This window comes from Dama dama, chromosome 24 (assembly GCF_033118175.1).
Source record: "Dama dama isolate Ldn47 chromosome 24, ASM3311817v1, whole genome shotgun sequence".
In the NCBI taxonomy this organism is placed as follows: domain Eukaryota; kingdom Metazoa; phylum Chordata; class Mammalia; order Artiodactyla; family Cervidae; genus Dama; species Dama dama.
This window is the reverse complement of record NC_083704.1, coordinates 7,712,148-7,727,068: the sequence shown is the minus strand read 5'-3', so window position 1 is coordinate 7,727,068 and position 14,921 is coordinate 7,712,148. Positions and strand designations below refer to the sequence as shown.

The following is a 14,921-nucleotide window of genomic DNA, read 5'->3' as shown; positions in this document are numbered from 1 at the left end:
GTTGGCCACACATTAGGTGCTGAGATTTTTAGCAGTCAGTTTGAAAGAGGAAGTTTGGGGATTAATGCCCACTCACCTGAATTTCTGTTCTAACAAGTCCCGGCCTGTCATCTGCAAATGAGTCACGATGGCCAATTAAGCCGTTGCCGAGGGACATGTACTTTGTGGTTTGGGCAGAGAACTGCAGGAACTGGATGTCCTTCATCCGGATCTCTAGTAAGCAAAACCCTCACTCACTGTTGCGTCTGTTCCCCTGTTCCACTTGCCACTTTCGTTCTGTTTGCTGTGTGTCTCTGCGTTTCTTGGTTCATCGCCTTACAATCTGCTGTTCTGAGGACAGTTCTGTTCTGACACAAGTGGAGACAGACACACACTGAGGCTGAGAGGCCCCTTGGCTGTAAGCAGGGTAAGAATAATCATAGTCCAGTAAAACCAAATACTTCAAAAAGAGAATTGCCCCCTGTTTGTTGAAGCAAAGTAAAATCACAAAGTTGGCTGGAAGTTTCACCAGAGATATGCATAAATCTCAAAGTAATTTGACTAGAACTGGAATTCAGTATTTTTTTTTTTTTTTTTACATTAAAGCTATAAGGAGCTGAGAAATTGGCTTCAAATAGGGGGGAAAAGATGAAAGAAAGAAAGAAAAAATGAATCATTTTAGGCCCATTTGTTGTTGTTGTTTTAGTCACTAAGTCATGTCTGACTGTTTGCCACCCCATGGACTGTAGTCCACCAGGCTCCTCTGTCCTTGGAATTTCCCAGGCAAGAATACCTGAGTGGGTTGCCATTTCCTACTCCAGGGGATCTTCCCAACCCAGGGGTCAAACCCATGTTTCCAATTGCCTTGAAATGAAAGAAGTCTTGATAGATGCTGTGGAAAGAGAAAGTCTAAGGCACTGTTGCTGTGCTCTGAGACAACAGGCCTAGGAAAGCAGTCGTGGCCCTGGCTGGTCGAGACACTCATCCTGGGGGAGTGGTGCACGTGGTAGCTGAGGGACTCCTGGGGAGGAAGAGGATCAAAGGGAAGGGGATGGTTCTTGGGAAATGGGCGGGCCGTTCTGTGGTAGAATTGACAGGAAAGGCAGTCTGGGTGAAGTGAGTAAAATAAACAGCTATCCGAGGGGAAGAAAATAACATGCACTTAAGCAAACTGGTGACCAGACGTTTCTATTGGGAGTAGAAATAAATAAAACTTTAAGAAGCTGTGCAGTGTCTGAAGGCCCATCTACACATTTTGTGTCTGTCACAACAGCAGAGAAGGTTGAAATCCCAAAGCGGAAATGACACGATCACCTTTTTAGGAAGGGCCTTTGCTTTGTTCTTGGGTCTCTTCTCCTACTCGTGCTGTTCACGCTACACGGGCTCCTGCCACTTTCTGGGTCACTGTGCTTTTCCTCTGGCCTCCAGCCTGTGTGATAATCTGCCTGGGATCCTGTTCCATGACCCACCCTATCTCTCCTTTACTTTCTACCACAACAAACCTTTGTTCACTCATTTTGCTGCATGTTTTGGTGCCCCTGCCCGCCACCCCCCCCCCCCCCCCCGATGGACTAGAAACTTTTTGAGGAGGGAGAGGCCAGGACCATCCTGCTCACTATGCATCTGCTGGGTCTGCAAGTGATATATCTGCAACACAAGTGCTAAGTGAATGGGCTTGTCTGGAGATGAACAAGTTGAGCAAAGAGACTGGATGAAGTGAGTGTTCACTCCGCAGCTTCCCATGAAAATATCAGCTGTGTGTCATGACCTGCAGGAGGTGCTTAGAACACAAAGACAGATGGAAATGATGCTGTCCTCAGGGTGGCCCACTCAGGGGCAAAGGTTAAGTTCTGTCTAGACATCATATGAGGCTGTGATGAGTGCTGTAAGAGAGGTGGCCAGTAATGCCCCAAGGGAGGCAGTGACTGGCTCCACCAGGGAGGCTGGCGCAGGTGCTCTCTGGGAGGCTGTGTGTGCTGAGCCTGAACAGGGGTCAGCAGTGAAGCTGCAGCCTGCGCCTGGGTGGGAGCGGTTGCTTGCTGCTCTGCTTTCTGGGGCAACTGACCTGTTTAATGCACCTACAACTTGGGGAGTTGTTTTTGTTCACCCTATATTTTTGGTTTGTTTATTTTATGTGGTGTGTGTGTGTGTGCTCAGTCACTCAATCGTGTCTGACTCTTTGCAACCCCATGGACTGTAGCCTGCCAGACTCCTCTGTCCATGGAATTTTCCAGGCAAGAATACTGGAGTGAATACCATTTCCCACTCTAGGGGATCTTCCCAACCCAGGGATCAAACCCGCATCTCTTGTGTCTCCTGCATTGGCAGGCAGATTCTTTATCACTGTGCCACCTAGGTAGGTAGGTTTAGTTGCTCAGTTGTGACTTGTGACCTCATGGACTGTACTAAATTCCTCTGTCCATGGGATTTCTCAGGCAAGAAGACTGGAGTGGGTTGTCATTTTCTTTTCCAGGTGACTGTGCCACCTAGGAAACCCTATTTTATGTGGACTTATTGTCAAATCAAATCAAATATTGTAAAAGGAGATGATGTTGGGCTGAAAGACAGGGGAAGAACACGGGGGGACAGATTTCCATCTCAACATAAAGGAAATCTTGGGCAAGAGTAGGACTCTGAAAAGCAAATGACTGACTCAAAACAATGTTTCTCATTATTGACAATACATCAGTAGATGCTGGAGGACTGAGAGTGTTGGAGAGGGAGGGAGATTGTCTGGATCTGAATCTCAGCTCTGCTCCTTGTGAGCTCTGGGCCCTAAGTCCGTCAGCACTCTGTGACCCAGTCTTCTCATCATAAAATGGTATTTACCTCATAGGGTCATTATGAGGATTCAGTTCAGTTCAGTTCAGATGCTCAGTTGTGTCTGACTCTTTGTGACCCCATGAACTGCAGCACACCAGGCCTCCCTGTCAACCACCAACTCCTGTAGTCCATCTAAATCCATGTCCATTGAGTCGGTGATGCCATCCAACCATCTCAATCTCTGTCATCCCCTTCTCCTCCTGCCCCCAATCCCTCCAAGCATCAGGGTCTTTTCCAATGAGTCAGCTCTTCGCATTAGGTGGCCAAAGTATTGGAGTTTCAGCTTCAACATCAGTCCTTCCAGTGAACACCCAGGACTGATCTCCTTTAGGATGGACTGGTTGGATCTCCTTGCAGTCCAAGGGACTCTCAACAGTCTTCTCCAACACTGTAGTTCAAAAGCATCAATTCTCTGGTGCTCAGCTCTCTTCACAGTCCAACTCTCACATCTATATGTGACCACTGGAAAAACCATAGCCTTGACTAGATGGACCTTTGTTGGCAAAGTAATGTCTGTGCTTTTCAATATGCTGTCTATGTTAGTCATAACTTTCCTTCCAAGGAGTAAGCGTCTTTTAATTTCATGGCCACTGTCACCATCTGCAGTGATTTTGGAGCCCAGAAAAATAAAGTCAGGCACTGTTTCCACTGTTTCCCCATCTATCTACCATGAAGTGATGGGACCGGATGCCATGATCTTAGTTTTCTGAATGTTGAGCTTTAAGCCAACTTTTTTACTCTCCTCTTTCACTTTCATCAAGAGACTCTGGATTTAAACCTGCAAAACACTCAGAATAGTGCCTGGCATGTGGTAATTACCACATAAATGTTACCTGTGGTGATGGTAATGATGATCATACTGATGATAATGATGGTGACGGTGGTGATCATGGTGGTGATCGTGATGGTGATGATGCTCATGATGGTGATGATCATGCTGATGAAGGCGATGGGGATGATGATGATGGTGGGGATGGTGGTGGTGGTGACAGTTGTGATGATGATGATGGTGACGATGATGATCAGTGGCTGAATCTTATGCCTTTTGAAGAAGTTTTAAAATCTGAGAGTCAAAAGTCCTTCATTGCAGGAAGGGACACACTTTGAAATTATCTCTATGAATTTGTGTTATGCTAAATTTATGATGCTAAAAATTCAGATTTTGGGTTGCCTAAAGTAACCTGTCAGATGTAGTACATCTTAACAGAACTAATGGCTTAATATGACAGAAGTCTGTAAGGGGCAGTTTACCTGGCCCTGCCACTCTGGATACCCTGACTGTGGCTGTTCCAGGTTGTGGACCTACTTATGTGGTAGATAGAGGATTCTCAGAGAGCCTAAGGAATTGGGAACCCAAGAGAAAAGGCCCTATGCTTTGAACTGGGTTTCAGACTTACACTTTTATTTGAATATATGTTAGGCTGTTTGCTTCAAAATTCTCTTAAGTTCCTGGTCTTTGCAGCTACAGATGTCAATTCTATCTCATCCACTGCATGTCCATGGGTGGATTCCCAGCATCAGCTACCTGCTCTGCTGCCAAAGGGAATGGCTACAAGCTGCCTCTGCTTCCCACCCGCCCTCTCTCTGAAGTACACTGGGCTGTTCTCTCAGCGCTGGCTCTTGCAGTGGTGTTCTGACGGTTGGGCTGATGGCAAAGGGTTTTGAGAGCTCTTGGATCTGGAAAGCCTACTTCTTGTCTGCTGCATCATTCCATGTTCTGAGTAACACAGGACAGTCTGCTCCTTGTTGTGACGTCATGCCTGGCATCATTTGGGTTATCACATCTCATCATCTAATTTGGAAGGACAAATTTCATTTATTTAGCAAATGCATCTGGCAATGGGAACAGTTTTGAGGATTAAAAGAGTAAAAAGCACTGAGAACTATGCCTGGCAAATAGCAAATGCTTTATAAATCCCAAGTCATTTAGTTTTCATGATAACTCTGCTGCATACAATTATTATCTCCATTGTGATGATGTGGAAACCAATGTACAGTGAGACTCAGTAACTTTTAAGATCACACAGCTATCTAAGAGTAGTTTTCAAGCAAGGGGATCTGGTCTAGAGTTCATTCTCTTAACCACTAAGCATTGTGCCTCAAGGGGTTGTGGCCTGTTGTCTTGTGGTGATTGTGGATTGGTTAGCTAACTGAACTGAGTTAGACATGTGGTTTTACAGGATATAAGATTTATTATTAATCTTTTGAGAATTCAGCTATGACTGGTATATGATGAAGAAGGGTTTGGGGGATTTTGCTAGCCATTAAACAATGTCCCTATTAGAATGTATTTCTGTTAGCTGACTTCCTTGTGGGCAGTCTGGCATGTTCTCATTAGATGAAGAAATGGCATCTTTATGCAGGTTTCTATCAAATGCTTTGATGAAATAAGGTAATAAGCACAGCATATTGTAGCATTATTTGATGATTGTATGGAACAGAATGGTTATGGAAAATAAAAGTTTGTTTTGTTATATTATGCTTTTCTTACCTCATCTGTATTAACTTAGCTAATTATAGGACATTCCTTATTTGTACTTTGGAAAAAATAGAGTATTTGTTTGCACCTTGTTCAGTTTTATTGTGATACAAAAAGCAGTCCTCAGGGTTATTCCAATTACAGGTAAGAGAGACAGCTTGAATACTGATAATATCACAATTTACTATATAAATAATTACTGTTAAAATTATAAATAGGGGCATACTCAAATTGTTTTAGTTAATGTAAGCAAATTTTTCCTTTCCTTATGGCTAATTGTAGTATATTTTCATGACTTTTATAAACATGATTGAGAAATCAGAATGTTCAGACTGATTAAAAGGGATAGAATCTCTTTACCTTCGTAGCTCTAAGAGTCGGCGTTCAGTGTGCATGATTGGTAAATATGAAGGATGAGTGAAGATGACTCCTTCTCAGTCATCTAGACCAGAGTTTCTAGCTGGATCTGCCAACTCTCTGCTCTGACTGCACACTGGAATCACCAAGAAGCTGCAAGAGCCCCCAGTACCCAGGCCTCCCCAGGTCTGGATCCCCAGCACCGTCGGAGCTGCTGGGGATATTACACTGAACAGCATGGGCAAGCTCCTGCCGCGTTGAGCTGACAGTGTAATCAAGGGAGACTGAAAACATGTAAAAACTGTAAGATATGATAGGTGGTGTCACAAGTTATGAAGAAACAGCAGCGTGAGGTGGAGAGAGTAGATGAGCAGAGTGTCTAGGGTGTCTAAATCTTGAGAAATCCAGACATTTGACACAGTTCTCATGTTAATTGTTGGCTTGGGGCACACCCGTTTCCTTCACCCACCCCTCTGTTTCTGTATGGCTGTCTTTATCCTGTGCTGAATTGTCCTCCTCAAGTCCTCTGTGCTTCTGTTTCCATAGCTTCCAGCTATTCACTTCGATAGTGCCCAGAACAGCATGATGAAGTCTGAGCCTGCCGTCAGGGCAGGTGGGCAGAGAGCTCGAGGTCGGTGGCATGAGTCCACAGAAGCTGTTGAACTTGAAAATTTTAGGTAAGAAATCCAGCATGTGCCTTGCCTTTAGCAGCCTGGGCTGCTCATTAGCCCAAAGATTTATTTGTCACAGGAGCTAAAATGGAAAGTCCATTTTAAAATGTACCACAGGGATTCTGAATTTAATAATTGAAGGTAGCACTTAGCCCACTCCCGGAAGTGCTGTGTGAGCAGCAGACTGCCTGGCTGAAGGCGGAAGTGACGTGGGAGCTTCGGGACACCGGCTGACATACATCTGGCGTTTGCTCCATCAGGTTGACCTGGCGAGGCTGATAGTGAGCTTTGTCTTTAGCTTTTGGTGGGTGCATATCTCACCTGCTGTGAGGAGGCATGAAAGCCCCCGCTGTGAGCAACCATGATGGCTGAGGACGTGGTTGTCAAAGTGCTCAGGCTTTCTGTTGAAACATTGCCCTCACCTTTCACGTTGGAAGTGCCAGCCCATGGTTCGCTCTCCTGTTGCCATGGAGACCTCTTAGAAGCTGTGTGCTGTCGTGGGCCACCCCTGTTCAGGGAGCTGGTTCTCTCCAGCTCTCCCCATGGTAAGGTCATTTGACACTAAGTATCATGTAAATAACGAATGACATGAAATACCAATATAAATAAATGATCATTTATTGTTTTGGCCTAAGTCTTGTTTCCCTGTTATTTTCTGACAATGAATTTAATAGTCCACAAACATCACATGATGTTACATGAGTTAATATTTTTAAAATACATGTTTAGTGAGGAATGCAGAAGTCTTTAAAAAATTGTTACATGTTCAGTCTGCTCATATGTGTGTACTAAGAACTATGACAGCCCTCTTGTACTATGAACTAGATTAGCGGGGCACAGTCAGTCCCATGACCTCTGACATAGCACGAGGGTGGAGCGGTACAAATGGCAATAATAAGGCTGCAAAACCTGCCTCTGAGGCAGTGTATTTATGGACTTCCAGTGGATCTAGCCTAGTTCTAAAAACTGGTCTATTTGAATGTGCATGAAATATCATATTATATATTCCATAGCATTGTGATCCTTTTAAAGGGTATGGCTTTGGGATATTTTTAACCTCTCTTTTGGCTGTAATATCAGGAGAGAGAGAACTGAAGTTAGAATATCTCACAGCTTTGTTGTATTACCCACCCCCCCCCCCCCCCCACACACAATCCACAACCACGAAAGCTCTCACAGTTGAAGGGCTGTTGACCACAAGGGGATATGCATGGTGTCCAGTGGTGGTAACAGCTATAGTGGCCACAGCCGTGGCAGATAGTGAGGTGAAGGGAGGGGGCCTTGTCTCCCTTTTGCACGGCTAACTAGCACTCTTGCTCTCCACATGGCCTTTTCTTCCCTCTCACAAATTTTAACTATTAAGTGTTTATAGGGAATAATATAATGTAATAAAATGAAATATATATGCTTGACTCTAATCTTTATTATTAACTCTATAATTTAATTTCCACCTCCTATTTCAACCGTTGATACTTGCTTTGGCAATACACTGAATTTCAAGAATCCTTCAACATTTGCATGCATATAGGTGTCTTTCTTTGCACTGGTAATTTTGAGGCGGTCTAAATAATTTTTATTACAAAATGCTTTTCTATTTGTTTCATCCTAGTATAAACTACAAGAATGAGAGAAATTTCAGCAAACATCCCCAGCATAAACTATTTCAGGAGATATTTACAGCCTTGGTGAAAAATAGACTCATATGCAGGTAAGACTGTCCCAGAAAGAAAATGACATTTACCCAAGAATGGCATATATTATGTATCTTGTTTCTAGCATCTGGTTTGAAGCGATTTATGAACGTAACATGCTCAAAGGATAAAACAGAGCAAAGACCATTTTGAAGGAGGTGAATGAATCATCATCACAGATGATCTCATTAAAATTACTCTGGTTAGGCCTGAATTTAGCTGAATTTTATGATAGACAAGGCAGAATAGGAACACACCCAAGTCACACTGTTTTCCTTGACTTGAGTTTGGATATTCAGGAGGTGTTTATCACAGAGACATCGGGTAACACCATGGCCAGCATCCTCAAAGTCTGGATTTGCAGTCAGTCTAAGCACTGATTAACTGGGCTGCTGCAGCCTGGACCTCAGGGAAAGAATGGGGGTGAGATAACCAGTTCCAGCCTGGGGACGGTATTTCTTTTCAGGACCAAGTCAAGTATTCTTTCTTTGGCTCTCCTTTGTCTTAACACTGGTGCACTGTGGGCTGCAGGGAAGGGCTAGCTGGCCGGCCCTCCAGATTCTCTCCTGAAAATGCCAGGGGTTTTCAGTGAGACATTGCCTGGTGCCAGATTGCAGTCAGGATTGACCTTTCTCTTGGTCCTGGGCCACTTGGAGTGGGAGCTGTGCTGCCATCAGACTGGAAGGAGGCTCCCAGCATCCTTCGTGGTTGGACCGGCCTTCTACTTTTCCTGTGAGGCCCAGACTCTCTCACCACAAGCATTAGGGGGAAAGCCCAGGAAGAACCTTGAATCTTCCCCATCAGTCTAGAACTTGATTGAGATATCTGAATTCTGTCCCAGTGAGATGGGAAAGATTGCTCTTATTCTGGAAAGTAGGAAGAATACCATTCTTCTTGAAAATTTAATGGCTGACTGAAATAAGACTCTGACTTGGTCCAGTGCAGTAGGTGACTATAAGTAGAACAGCATCCCTAAACAGAGTGTAAGTGGTAGTCTGAGGATTTGATCTTTTGGAGGGGTTATTTAGTATTGCAGACTTAAGTATTGACTTAAGTGTCTTCCCGACCCAGGGATCGAGCCCCGGTCTCCTGCATTGTAGGCAGACGCTTAACTGCCTGAGCTACCAGGGAAGCCTAAGTATTGACAGTGACTGCCAAATACATTGGTTTAATTTAAAACAGTCTAGGGTTGGGATTGCATGTGTCATGGCTTCATACGTGGTTTAAGCAGAATATCAATAGACTGGCCTAGATGACACAAGACACCTAGAATCTTTACCAAGTTTATGTAGTTTGGTTACAGTCAGTTGTTGTCAATAGCCTCAGAAGATTGTTGAAAGATTAATGACCACTGAAGAGGACCTGAGGTTGTCCTGGACTGTTTGTTCTTGTGCTTGAACAGAGTGAGAGCAATGTTAGTAGCACAGTAATTATGCCTGAAATGGTATTATTGGAAAATTGAAGTTCTTTAATTTGTTTTGAAGATGGTAATCATAGACTCCTCAGGGACTCCAATAGGTCATTTGTTGGGTTGGTACTTTGGGGAAGGCAGAAGTTTTCCTGTATTGAGTGTAGAGATCTTACTATCTCTCTGCCCTGCAGACACCAGGTACCTGAATCATGAGGGAAGATAGGCGGGTGAGGGCTGGCCTCCAGCAGCTGAGAGAGATCTTAACAGTTCTGAAGTTAAGAGATCTCTTGTTGAGGACATTTTCAAATTCTTAGTGATTATTGAGGCATCTTACATTGGACGGAGTTATTGACTTGCAACACAACCAGTTCCTGGAAATCTTTAAACCAGGAAGAGATGATTATAGATACCTTTGCTCTCATGGGAGGAGAAGGAATTTAGGAATGTTGAATATCAAGAGCATCCTTTCATGTCATCCTCTCACTGATGACAGATTGTTACATCCCGTTCTATTCTAAAAGCAGGGTTGGGTAAAAGATGGATTAAGTATAAAGGTCTTCCATTGTTTCTTACCCCATATAACCTCATTTGTTTGGCCAGAACTACCTGTTTTTTCTTTTCCCTCTAACTTGAGTCTAGTAGAAATACATCTCAGGGCCTTTACTGGTATGGTTTCCTATCCCTTTTCTTTGCAAACATCAGATTTGATGTTGACTGAAAGGCTTGGATTCGGTTCAAGAAACAAATTATTGAGCCTCACCATGTACATGGCAGAGAGGGTGAAAGTACAAAGATGACTAGGACACACGGTCCCTTTCTTCCTAGGGACTCACTCTGGTCAGCTAGTACCCACATCTCAATACAAAGAAAATGTGACAAAAAGTAAAGTATATTAAGGCAGACATAGGATGGGTGAAATTGGAGGGGTGTGGACTTTGGCCTTTGGCATGTTTCAGATGCTATGCTGCTCAAGTTTACCCTGAGAATATGGCTGACTGGGAATTTATTCTCATCTACTTATACCCAGTTGACATTCTTCTTGTTTGTTCCTCTTCTATTTCACTTTCCCCAACAACATTCACCCCTAAACCACACTTCTGGATACTCTGTTTCCTGGGTTGTTTTCCTAAGGTTGACTTGTAATTGCCCTTTTGTTCTCAGAAGTAAAATTGCCAAGCAGCATCTGAAACAAGACAGGAGTTGTTACTCCAGAGTCAGATGAGGCAAATGCCTCACAGTAGACCTCAAAGGGCAAGTGAAAATGTCTCTGAACCTGAGGTCACCCTGGGTTGTACATGGCGATGAATCTTGATGTATGGCAGGGGATGTAAATGAATTTTCATCTTCCTACTTTTCTTTCTGCCCTGAGATCATTTGTCCTCAGTAGAGTCTGCTGTTTGAAAATGCATCCACCTCTTTTTCATCTTATTTGTCTGTGCAAGAAAGCACAGAGTTATGAGATTGTGTAGGGAAGTAGGAACTGTTACAACACTGGCACATTTAAACCAGAAAGAGATGATTATAGATGTCTTTGCTCACATGGGAGGAGAAGGAATTTAGGACTGTTGAACATCAAGAGCATCTTTCATGTCATCCTCTCACTGCTGACAGATTGTTACATCCAGTTCTATTCTAAGTAGGGTTGGGCAGAAGATGGATTAACTGTTAATCCATGGATGGATTAAAAGTTAACTGACCTCTTATAAAGTCAACCTCTACTCCCGGATCTTTTCTGTGTAACTGCTCCTCTGAGGCACCTCTGTTGGTCCATTCCCTGCCGATTGCCAGATGATGTAAAGATTCTATAACATAATACAAATAAGACATAACCTAACTTGTGAAACTGGATGCAGATGTAGAATTTCATGCAGTTATTGCAAGTGATGGTGCTGAACTGGTAGGACCTGATCAATGAGGCCCTGGCAGAATCAGACCTCTTGACGATTATAGAGAGGTATTAACAAGGAAGGTGACAGGGTGAAATTCAGAAAAGCATGTTTTGAATAGCAAAGATTAGGAGAAGCCATTAGGAAACATGGATGGATCTTTCTAATATATTTGCAGAAATGAACCTGTTTTTTTTTTTTTTTTGGGTGAGTAACTCTTTTTTTTTTTTTTTAATTAGTTGGAGGCTAATCACTTCACATCATTTCAGTGGGTTTTGTCATACATTGACATGAATCAGCCATGGATCTACACGTATTCCCCATCCCGATCCCCGCTCCCACCTCCCTCTCCACCCGATTCCTCTGGGTCCTCCCAGTGCACCAGGCTGGAGCACTTGTCTCATGCATCCCACCTGGGCTGGCGATCTGTTTCACCATAGATAGTATACATGCTGTTCTTTTGAAATATCCCACCCTCACATTCTCCCACAGAGTTCAAAAGTCTGTTCTGTATTTCTGTGTCTCTTTTTCTGTTTTGCATATAGGGTTATCGTTACCATCTTTCTAAATTCCATATGTATGTGTTAGTATGCTGTAATGTTCTTTATCTTTCTGGCTTACTTCACTCTGTATAAGGGGCTCCAGCTTCATCCATCTCATTAGGACTGATTCAAATGAATTCTTTTTAATGGCTGAGTAATATTCCATGGTGTATATGTACCACAGCTTCCTTATCCATTCATCTGCTGATGGGCATCTAGGTTGCTTCCATGTCCTGGCTATTATAAACAGTGCTGCAATGAACATTGGGGTGCACGTGTCTCTTTCAGATCTGGTTTCCTCAGTGTGTATGCCCAGAAGTGGGATTGCTGGGTCATATGGCAGTTCTAAGAAATGAACCTGTTTTATGCTGCAGAAATAAAAAGTAAATCCAAGGAAATTGGATCATGTTATATGACTTTGTTAGAAAATATATGCCAAAGTGTCAGCTGAACCCATTCTTGCTTTGTTCTAGTTATCAGGTCAGAGTAGCATTATACATTAAATTTTGTTAAATGTAAAAGAAAATATATCTAAGTTTCATGATTTATTTATTAAACTATTAGGTTGGTCAAAAAGTTCTTTCAAGTTTTTGATAACATCTTACAGAAAAACCGGGATGAACTTTTTTAGTCAACTCAATAATATTTTAATTATACCATGTCCCCTTCTCTGTAATATGAAAATTGGGGGTTATTTTAAAGTAGGTTCTTGGGAATTCCCTTGTTGCCTAGTGGTTAGGATCCCTGGCTTTCACTATGGTGGCCCAGGTTCAAGCCATGGTCAGGGTACTGAACTGAGATCTCACAATCCATATGTCACAGTCAAAAAAAAAAAGATGAAGAAGAAAGAAATAAAGTGGGTTCTCTTTTAGGTATGACTATTCTAGTAATTTGGAAACTCCCATGAACGGAGGAGCCTGGTGGGCTGCAGTCCATGGGGTCACAATGGAGAAGGCAATGGCACCCCAGTCCAGTACTCTTGTCTGGGAAATCCCGTGGACAGAGGAGCCTCGTAGGCTGCAGTCCATGGGGTTGCAAAGAGTTGGACACGACTGAGTGACTTCACTTTCATGCATTGGAGAAGGAAATGGCAACCCACTCCAGTGTTCTTACCTGGAGAATCCCAGGGATGGGGGAGCCTGGTGGGCTGCCGTCTCTTGGGTAGCGAAGAGTTGGACACGACTGAAGCGACTTAGCAGCAGCAGCAGCATTCTAGTAATTGCCAGGATATCTCCTCTTCTCCCACCTGTAACTTTTTTTTTCCACCTTTAACTTTTATAGAAGTGAGTGTGTTCCAGGTTCTTTAAGTTCATTTAAAAGAGAACCACCTGATCTAACTAAGCATGACTTTGTTTATTGTCCATAAGTGCAGTCACTTTTCTGATAAGAACAAGTTGGCATCCTTATTTTACATCACATTTCCTGAAATACATGCTACAAATTTGAAGTATTTTGGAAATGCATCTAGGAAGTCTGGATTGGGAAGCTATTTTCACTCTCTGCAAGAACTGCTCAAGAGCTCAAGGACTGCTTGAATTAGGGGAAAATATCTGGTCCAAACCATCACAGTCCTATTAAAAATGCTGTAAAGTGTTCTGTGACCTTCCCAGGGACCTCTAGCCCAGGAGACCTACATAGTTACTTGTTTGCTGCTTACACCTCTATTGTCCACATCCACACTAAAATTGAGGCCACAAGGCAAGTGCATCTTCTTTGGAGCTTTGCCTAATCTTCAGCCTCAGCTCTCTAGAGCTGTCATGGGGACCAAAGGGTCAGAAGAAACAGCAATCTCATCAGATTCTTGATTAAGTTCTTAAAATAGACCAAGGTGGTGGAGAGATGCTTTTCCTTTTTAAAAAGAATTTTTTGGCTTTATGGCACGTGGGATCTTATTTCCTTGACCAGGGATCGAACCCACATCCCCTGCGCCACAAGTTCCAGTCAACCACTGGGCTACCAGGAAAGTTCCAAGAGGGGCTTTTTCTGTGATTCTATCTCATCAGGTAGTAGAGAGGCCAGTAGGAGCCTCTGAAGACTTCTTTCTCCCCCAGGAAAAGAGAACCCTGGTCACTTTGGTCAAATGTGCAGAGAGCTCAGACCTCTCTAGAGAGGTCTTCATGTCAGTCCCAGAAATTGGACAGAGAGAAAGGCTCATTAAGATCCCCCACATGTTAGGTTTGGGTCTTTAGATATCTAAAAAAAAAGTCTCCTGATAGTCCAGGTAGAACTCCAGTTCCTTTCTGGTTCAGAGTTTCCTCTGAGGTCTTCGTCCTCCTCTGCTTGTCTCCCCTCCTGCCCAGCACAGCCTTTGGGCTCACCAAGGTCAGACTGAACCCTTTGTTGTTTCTTTGAAAGTTATTCTCTCTCTCTCTCACCTCTGAGCTTCAGCCCCTGCTAATCCTTGTCTGAAGCCTGCCACCCCCGCCTCTTTGCCTTTCTGGCTGTTCTGGCTCCTCACAGGCCCCTGGGCCCATGTTCCTCCTGCTGTGTGCTGAGCTGAGCTCTTCAGGAACAGAGCTTGGGTCTTTTATTGCCAACTCAAACCATGGACGCTGGTTTTACTGGAGAGTGTGGAGACTGAGAGTCTTCATAAAGTGGAATTTCTTTGTGTTAAATTTTTTTGATTACTATAAAACTTTGAAAAACACAGAAAACTATAAAAAGTGAAAATTTACCCTTTATGCCAGCTTAGGAATAGCTACATTAACTCTTTGTTTATTTATGTGGCTCTATCAGGTCTTGGTTGCAGCACTCAGGATCCTTGACCTCACTGCAGCTTATGGGAGCTTCAGTTGAGGCATGTGGCATTTAGCTCCCTGACCAGCTCCCTGCATTGCGAGCCCAGAGCCTTAGTCACTGGACCACCAGGGAAGTCCCAGAAAAAGCTACATTAACTCATATTATATTTCCTTGTAATCTTTTAAAAACAGTATATGCTTGTTTACTTCATTTATGGGACAGATTATTGTTGTTCAGTCACTAAGTTGTGTCCAATTGTGACCCCATGGACTGCAGCATGCCAGGCTTCCCTGTCCATCACCGACTCCTGGAGTTTACTCAAACTCATGTCCATTGAGTCAGT

At 43.4% G+C, this 14,921-nt stretch overlaps 1 protein-coding gene across 7 annotated transcripts in view; it reads left to right on the top strand.

Moving 5' to 3' along the window:
• The window catches only part of NEK10 (NIMA related kinase 10), a 322,723-nt gene that overhangs the window by 43,862 nt on the left and 263,940 nt on the right, over positions 1-14,921 (top strand). For all 7 annotated transcript variants that reach the window (XM_061127634.1, XM_061127631.1, XM_061127638.1 and 4 more), the window contains 2 exons: positions 6,185-6,315; positions 7,919-8,017. In XM_061127634.1, coding sequence (XP_060983617.1) covers positions 6,221-6,315; positions 7,919-8,017 — 194 coding nt within the window. In that variant the 5' untranslated portion in view covers positions 6,185-6,220. The remainder of the gene's footprint in view (positions 1-6,184; positions 6,316-7,918; positions 8,018-14,921) is intronic.